The sequence below is a fragment of the Ursus americanus genome, chromosome 12 (assembly GCF_024610735.1).
Source record: "Ursus americanus isolate L20-20 chromosome 12, mUrsAme1.1.p, whole genome shotgun sequence".
Classification (NCBI taxonomy): Eukaryota; Metazoa; Chordata; class Mammalia; order Carnivora; family Ursidae; genus Ursus; species Ursus americanus.
Genome location: NC_142138.1, coordinates 71,549,421 through 71,558,052, shown reverse-complemented (window position 1 = coordinate 71,558,052; position 8,632 = coordinate 71,549,421). Strand labels below are relative to the sequence as shown.

Here is an 8,632-nt window from a genome sequence, read left to right as displayed (position 1 = left end):
TCTTCGTCTTAAAAACTGACAACTCAAAAGATTGTCAACCCTCAGTACTCTTTCTATATTGGTTCTACTCAATATAGACCATCTTCATGTAGTTAATACATCTGAAGTATTGGAGTTAAGAAGAAATTAAAGAAGCCAGCCAATAACTGAGTATTTGCAACATTATCTGGGTTAATGCAGATAACATGTACTCCGTTTTCTGCATAGTTATAGCTGAATATTATAATGCCATCTTTTACTAGAAGGAAGTGGTACTTAATCTTAGAACTGGTGACTTAATGAATTATTCTCATAGATGTATGTACTATAAGGTTGGAAAATAATCCACATTCCCTTTTTATTTTTCTGGTTATCACCAAATGTTTTGCTGCCACAATTAGATTTACATGGCTTCTATCCAGTTTAAGATACTTCAAATATTCCTTTACCTTTTAGCTTTCACCTATTCTCTTTATTCAGCTTTAGAGGAAGATGCTTATGAGTAGCAACATATCAAATTTAAATTTCTACGCTCTTCACTATCTGATCTGACATATGCTAGGGAGCAGGAAGAGAGAGAAGGAAAGGATATGGATAATCTGGATTGAGTGGACAATCAAAAGCTGACTACAGGATAGTCTGAAGATAATTCCCTGGCTTGAAATTTCTCAGAATCTGTCTTCCCCTTTCTGGGTACAATATTTAAAGATAAAAAACTTTGAAAGCCCAGGTTGAAAATAACTACAGTTGTAAATTTAGAGCTCCGACTGAAACAGTGTGGATGAAGCCTCCCCAAGATCAGAAACAGAGTTGTGATTGTGAATCTTACTTTATTCTTCTAGATTTACTTGAACTTGAAGGAAGGGGAAAAAATGTCTCCACTTCTGAGAAGCATCTTCAATATCACTGAAATGTTCAATCAATATGCCTCACATGATTGTGATGGGGCAGCACTAAGCAAGAAAGACCTGAAGAACCTCCTTGAAAGAGAATTTGGAGATGTCCTTCAGGTAAGAAATAACAAGAAGAGAATCTATTGATTTAGGGTTATAATATTTCTTCTCAGGAGAGATCATAGCAAAGAATGGTGACTTATATCCATTTTGTACCATCACGGCTCTATACTACATTCCCTATTCAGTTCTTTTTTTAAGATTTTATTTATTTATGAGAGAGAGAGAGAGACCATAATGTGCTCAAGTGAGGGGAAGTAAGGGGGAAAAAGGGACAAGCAGACTCTTGCTGAGTGTGGCGCCCATTGCAGGCTCCATCCCTCAACCCTGAGATCATGACCAGAGCAGAAACCAAGTGTCCAGTCTGGCACTCAACTGAGCCACTTAGGTGCTCCTACCCTCATTCATTTCTGAGTACTTAACTGGCATTGTAGTCTGAGAACTAAGGAATTTCTATCAACTATTTCATGTACTTGATGGCAACATCATTGTGAATGAACTGCTCATGGGAAGTTATCACCAAAGATGTCAGATCAAACTAAACTTGGAAGGAACTTATATTTATTTCCAAATTTTAAGAATTAAAATCAGCCTGTTCTGTAGTAAAATGGTGTTAATATAAATGTTTCATTCTGTTTTCAAACATGGGATAAAAATCGATCAGGGGTACTGGCTATTTCAGACAGAAATGGCTGCTGTAAAACTTCATAAGTTTTCATTGTATTTCTCTCTTGAGGATGAGTTCATTCTTATTCACTCAGCTGAAGAGAAGATGGATTCTTTTGACCAGCATTAAATTACAAGTTACAAAAATTTTCAACAAATATATGTTTTAAAACGAAGTGTTCATATTTTATATAGGGACAAGACCTGATACACACTGGATGTTTTTCTAATTGTTCTTAATGTCTTTTGAGTGTCAGAATATCACAAAATATTCATCGCGTGTATGAGTGAAAGTTTACTACTTGTAAATAGTACACTGTAAAAATTTTGTTTTCATTTTTTTAATAGAGACCACATGACCCTGAGACAGTAGATCTGATCCTGGAACTTCTGGATCGCGACTGTAACGGGCTCGTCGATTTCAATGAATTCCTCCTGTTCATTTTCAAGGTGGCTCAAGCTTGTTATTACGCTCTCAGCCAGGCTTCCGGGCTAGATGAGAAGCGGGCCACGTGTGAGGGAAAGGAGAACCCACTACAAGATCCCAGGCAAGAAGACCAAAGGAGATTTGAGCCCCAGGACAGACAATTGGAAGAACGCAGGCAGAAGAGGCAAGAACTAGAGAGCGAGCTCGCTGAGGAAGAGAAACAGCGGCTGCAGACGCGAGAACGGGAAGAGAGCCTTAAGGAGGAAGAGCATCTGCAGAGGCGCAAGGGTCGGGAACCAGAGAAATTTCCTGATCAAGAGCAAAGGCGAGAGAGGCGGGAGCTGCGCGACCTCCAGGGGAAAGAGCAGCTGCAAAGGCTAGAACGCCAAGAGCAACGCGAGCGAGCACTCCGGGAAGAGCAGTTGCAACGGCAGAGGGGCGAGGAGTCCCGCTTGCAGCAGCAGCTGAGGCACGAGCAGGAAGAGAGACTGGAGCAGCAGCTGAGGCGTGAGCAGGAGGAAAGACGCGAGCAGCTGAGGAGCGAGGAGCCCCTCTTGGAGCAGGAGCTGAGGCGGGAACAGGAGGAGAGACGAGAGCAGGAGCTGAAGCGCGATAAGGAGCTGAGGCGCGAGCAGGAGGAAAGACGCGAGCAGCTGAAGAGCGAGGAGCCCCGCTTGGAACAGCAGCTCAGGCGCGAGCGGCTCCAGGAGCAAGAGCTGAGGCGCGAGCAGGAAGAGAGACTCGAGCAGCAGCTGAGGCGCGAGCAGGAGGAAAGACGCGAGCAGCTGAGGCGCGAGGAGCAGCTGAGGAGAGAGGAGCCACGCCAGGAGCAACAGCTGAGGCGCGAGCAGGAGGAAAGACGCGAGCAGCAGCTAAGGCGCGAGCAGGAGGAAAACCGCGAGCAGGAGGAAAGACGCGAGCAGCAGCTGAGGCGCGAGCAGGAGGAAAGACGTGAGCAGCTGAGGAGCGAGGAGCCCCTCTTGGAACAGGAGAGGCAGAAAGAGCAGCTCAGGCGCGAGGAGCAGCGCTTGGAACAGCAGCTCAGGCGTGAGCAGGAAGAGAGACTCGAGCAGCAGCTAAGGCGCGAGCAGGAGGAAAGACGCGAGCAGCAGAGGCGCGAGGAGCAGCGCTTGGAGCAGGAGCTGAGGCACGAGCAGCAGCTGAGGAGAGAGGAGCCGCGCCAGGAGCAAGAGCTGAGGCGCGAGCAGGAAGAGAGATTCGAGCAGCAGCTAAGGCGCGAGCAGGAGGAAAGGCGCGAGCAGCTGAGGAGCGAGGAGCCGCGCTTGGAACAGGAGAGGCGGAAAGAGCAGCTCAGGCGCGAGCGGCTCCAGGAGCAAGAGCTGAGGCGCGAGCAGGAAGAGAGACTCGAGCAGCAGCTAAGGCGCGAGCAGGAGGAAAGGCGCGAGCAGCTGAGGAGCGAGGAGCCCGGCTTGGAACAGGAGAAGCGGAAAGAGCAGCTGAGACGCGAGGAGCAGCGCTTGGAGCAGCTGCTCAGGCGCGAGCAGCAGCTGGCTGAGGAGGAGGTGGAACAGGAAGAGGCCCGTGAGCGGGGCAAGAGCCGCGCCCCAAGGTGGCAGTGGCAGCTCGAAAGTGAGGCAGAAGCTCGTCAGAGCAAAGTCTACTCCAGGCCCCGCAAGCAGGAGCAGAGGCACTGGCAGGAGCAGGAGAACAGGCGGCGCCAGGAGCGCGCGCGGCAACTCCGGGAGGAGGAGAACGGCCAGTGGCAGCGCGGGTTCCGGCCCCTCCGGGAAGAGCGCGAACCGCGACTGCAACGGGAGGAGCAGGCACGCCTGCAGAGGGAGGAGGAAGAGCAGCGCCGCGACTTCAAATGGCAGTGGCAGGCGGAGAAAGACAGCGAGAGGCACCGCCAGAGGCTGTCGGCCAGGCCCGCGTTGCAGGAGCTGCCGGAGAGGCAGCTAAGAGCAGAGGAGCTGCAGGAGCTGGAACCGTTACGTGAGGAGGAGCAGCAGCGCCGCCAGCGACTCGAGAGGGAGCAGGAGCAGCGGGTCCGTGAAGAGAAGCAGTTGGAGGAGAGCTTCCAAGAGGATCGGGAGAGGAAGCTACGCCAGGAAGAGCAGCGCCGCGATCAAAAATGGAGGTGGCAACCAGATGAGGAAAGCCAGAGACGCCGCCACATAGTGTACGCCAAGCCAGCTGAACGAGAGCAGCTGAGGGAAGAAGAGCAGCTGCAGAGAGAGGAACGCGAGAAGAGGAGGCGCCAGGAGCGCGACAGGAGGTTCCGCGAGGAGGAGCAGTTCCTGCAGGAAAGGGAAGAACAGCTGCGCCGCCAGGAGCGCGACAGGAAGTTCCTCGAGGAGGAGCAGTTCCTGCAGGAAAGGGAAGAACAGCTGCGCCGACAGGAGCGCAACAGGAAGTTCCTCGAGGAGGACCAGCTCCTGCAGGAAAGGGAAGAACAGCAGCTGCGCCGCAGGGAACGTGAGCAACAGCTTCGCCAGGAGCGCGACAGGAGGTTCCGCGAGGAGGAGCAGCTCCTGCAGGAAAGGGAAGAACAGCTGCGCCGCCAGGAGCGCGACAGGAAGTTCCGCGAGGAGGAGCAACTCCTGCAGGAAAGGGAAGAACAGCAGCTGCGCCGCAGGGAACGTGAGCAACAGCTTCGCCAGGAGCGCGACAGGAAGTTCCGCGAGGAGGAGCAGCTCCTGCAGGAGAGGGAAGAACAGCCGCGCCGCCAGGAGCGCGACAGGAAGTTCCGCGAGGAGGAGCAGCTCCTGCAGGAGAGGGAAGAACAGCCGCGCCGCCAGGAGCGCGACAGGAGGTTCCCCGAGGAGGAGCAGCTCCTGCAGGAAAGGGAAGAACAGCAGCTGCGCCGCAGGGAACGTGAGCAACAGCTTCGCCAGGAGCGCAACAGGAGGTTCCGCGAGGAGGAGCAGCTCCTGCAGGAAAGGGAAGAACAGCTGCGCCGCCAGGAGCGCGAAAGGAAGTTCCGCGAGGAGGAGCAGCTCCTGCAGGAAAGGGAAGAACAGCCGCGCCGCCAGGAGCGCGACAGGAGGTTCCGCGAGGAGGAGCAGCTCCTGCAGCAGAGGGAAGAACAGCTGCGCCGCCAGGAGCGGGACAGGAAGTTCCGCGAGGAGGAGCAGCTCCTGCAGGAAAGGGAAGAACAGCTGCGCCGCCAGGAGCGCGACAGGAGGTTCCGCGAGGAGGAGCAGCTCCTGCAGGAGAGGGAAGAACAGCCGCGCCGCCAGGAGCGCGACAGGAGGTTCCGCGAGGAGGAGCAGCTCCTGCAGGAGAGGGAAGAACAGCCGCGCCGCCAGGAGCGCGACAGGAGGTTCCGCGAGGAGGAGCAGCTCCTGCAGGAAAGGGAAGAACAGCCGCGCCGCCAGGAGCGCGACAGGAAGTTCCGCGAGGAGGAGCAGCTCCTGCAGGAGAGGGAAGAACAGCTGCGCCGCCAGGAGCGCGACAGGAAGTTCCGCGAGGAGGAGCAACTCCTGCAGGAAAGGGAAGAACAGCAGCTGCGCCGCAGGGAACGTGAGCAACAGCTTCGCCAGGAGCGCGACAGGAAGTTCCGCGAGGAGGAGCAGCTCCTGCAGGAAAGGGAAGAACAGCTGCGCCGCCAGGAGCGCGACAGGAAGTTCCGCGAGGAGGAGCAGCTCCTGCAGGAGAGGGAAGAACAGCTGCGCCGCCAGGAGCGCGACAGGAAGTTCCGCGAGGAGGAGCAACTCCTGCAGGAAAGGGAAGAACAGCAGCTGCGCCGCAGGGAACGTGAGCAACAGCTTCGCCAGGAGCGCAACAGGAGGTTCCGCGAGGAGGAGCAGCTCCTGCAGGAAAGGGAAGAACAGCTGCGCCGACAGGAGCGCGACAGGAAGTTCCGCGAGGAGGAGCAGCTCCTGCAGGAAAGGGAAGAACAGCTGCGCCGCCAGGAGCGCGACAGGAAATTCCGCGAGGAGGAGCAGCTCCTGCAGGAAAGGGAAGAACAGCAGCTGCGCCGCAGGGAACGTGAGCAACAGCTTCGCCAGGAGCGCGTCAGGAAGTTCCGCGAGGAGGAGCAACTCCTGCAGGAAAGGGAAGAACAGCTGCGCCGCCAGCAGGAGGAGGAGCAGAGGCGAGGTCCCCAAGTCTGGGAGGAAAGAGACAAGGGCAGTCAGCAGGCTCTGGAGCCCGGTAAGCGTCAGTTTGCCAGTGTCCCGGTGCGCTCCAGCCCTCTCTATGAGTACATCCAAGAGCAGAGATCTCAGTACCGCCCATAAGTGATGTTGCCAATATCCGGACACCTACCAAAGCTTCCAACAAAGGAAAATGAGAAACACTGGATACCAAATGACTCAAATGTTTCTGGTTGTGGGAGAACGCTCTGATGTTCCAAAATCTTTTTTTCCAAAACTACACTCATTTCATGTACCTTTTACTCTTGCTTTTCATTCTTCCTGAAATTATTCTTTACTGCAGGGTGTCTTTGCTCTTTGGTGCAGATGTGGTGTGCATTTTTTAAAAATATAAATCATTTAATTTGTTTAAGGAGTTTTGTTTCGGGAACGTTAATTTATTGCTTTCAAAAGTAAAAAAGAATATGATTTAAGATTCAATAGAACTGGGTCTGTTTTTTTAATGGTTGATCCATCTTTTGGAAAATTTAGATATTTTTAGTGTTCCAGTTGGCATTTCTTCTTGAGCATAAACTGCATTAATATTTGCCTCCAAATAGACTGGCTTTTGTGGCATAATTAGCACAGATTGTACAAGGTCACTAAATTTTTACAACCCTTGACTAGCACAGGGGGAGTGACTTCTACAGAAAAACTCCCTCTGAAATCAGCCCCTAACTGGAAGAAATATCTGTTATGAAGAAGGTTTAGCTTCAAGACTTAGAATTTGAATTAGATTTTTTTCACACTCCATAAGCACTTAAAATCTCATAAAGCAAAAGCAAGGTGTTTCTCAAACAACTCCAGAGTTCAAATTTTAAATCTGTCTACTGTAGTCTGTTGTGCTCAGTTCTTTTCCCCCAGGCTTTGATGAGTTTGAGAATTTTACTACCTTTGTTCATTTTAACTGAGAAGGAACCTGCTCAGGATCCTGTAAACATCTGTTTAGTACTAGAGCCAATAAGAGATCACAGCATTTTGGGGGAGGGGAAGGGAAAATTTGTGAACAGAAGGGAAAGTTCCTAGAGGCTCTTAGATGAGACCCATCAGCCCACAATCCTTTGAGGCCTATTGATACTACCTTGGAGACTTTCCTCTTGAAATGATTGGACTGTGTAAAAAATAATAAATGTTTGGCAAACAATTATTTTTGTGTTTTGATTATACATCAAATCATAATTCAAGATCTAATGGTCTATAACTGATGTAAGCTCCCACATAAGGGTGTTTGGTTACTATTATCTATGTCTAAATATGAAAAAGGAGAAGAAAAAAACCCACCTATTTTCCCCAACCATTTTCCCCTGTTAGGTTGAACCCTACATTATTGCCATTTCCAAGTGTTTTTATTCTTGACCCCACAGCTTTCTATTCTTGCAAGGACTCACTAGTCATGACATTATACAAAATTATTTGTATAATGTTTGTTAGTTCTTCCTTCTGAGAATACAGCAGCTTCTTGGTCTTCAGTGTCTGATAAGCCATGAGTAAAAAGTGGCCTGAAAGTCAGCTCAATAGTATAGAAATTACAGATGATCTGTCGACTTAAGCAACATAATCCATGAGGTGACACAGTCAGAAGATGCTTAATACTAATCTGGCCAAAGTATTAAATTGTTATCTAATAATCCAAACACCCCTGTGCCATCTGCTGAAGTCTATATTCAGCATTCACACCTTAGTAACTAGGAATAAGTCCAAGAAGCCCCTGATCCAGGAAAGGATCATTTCTAATTGTGAGGGTCATGGGTGAAAAGATGTTCTAAGTTACAGACACTTAACATTTTGATCAATGGTAGAGACAATAAGCAAAGCCTATAGCTCCTGAGAATCATTCTGATAGAGTAAGGTGACATTTTCTGCAAGGAGCACCAGCCTCTCTCTCACTTTAACACAAATAGCAGATACCCACAAAAGACAGAACCTGGGAATCCCCCGATACTACCTTGGAACTTCATCCCTTTCAATGATTTCTAACTGCAGAACTATTTTTCTCTTAAGGATTTTCCTTAAGAATCTTCACCGAAACCCTAGAAGAGCCTCACTGGCTTTCCCCAGGATCCTCTCAATGGGCACTCATTTCAGAGCCTCCTTATAAATATCAGCCCCAGGATACTCCTAAAATATACACTCATCATCTAAGCTACAGTTCAACTACAATAAAAGCAATCAAAGCCCTTCAGACATCTTGTAACACTTTACAAGATGAGGAAAGGGCCAATTTCCAAAGACAAAAGTATTGTTTTGTCACAGTTATAATAACATGTAGTTAGAAAAAAAAAACATGTCAGCCAGTCCATGCCCTATGGCTCTTCTTTTTGTTGCTGGCAAGAGAACATGCTGGCAAGCCAACCTTCCTGCTCCACCTGAATAATGTACATGCATGGGCAGGACCTTGAGGCTGTTGGGCAACTGGCTGCTTAACTATAAACTGGGAGCTCTATTAACATCAACTGGCTGCTACTGGGGAATGGGGTTGAGAGTTTAATACATATGATCTGTGATGGAAA

The 8,632-nt window shown here is 50.0% G+C and overlaps 1 protein-coding gene across 2 annotated transcripts; it reads left to right on the top strand.

The window, feature by feature from the left end:
* The first annotated feature begins 851 nt into the window (after positions 1-851).
* On the top strand, positions 852-7,581 carry TCHH (trichohyalin). Of its 2 annotated transcripts, XM_087866300.1 has the most exons (4): positions 852-989; positions 1,947-3,548; positions 3,582-4,126; positions 4,199-7,581. In XM_087866300.1, the coding sequence occupies exons 1-4, from the start codon at positions 852-854 to the stop codon at positions 6,225-6,227; spliced, it is 4,314 nt and encodes a 1,437-aa protein (XP_087722426.1). In that variant the 3' UTR covers positions 6,228-7,581. The 2 variants fall into 2 exon arrangements, with proteins under 2 accessions (XP_087722426.1, XP_087722425.1); XM_087866299.1 differs by having other exon boundaries at positions 1,947-7,581.
* The last annotated feature ends 1,051 nt before the right edge of the window (positions 7,582-8,632 follow it).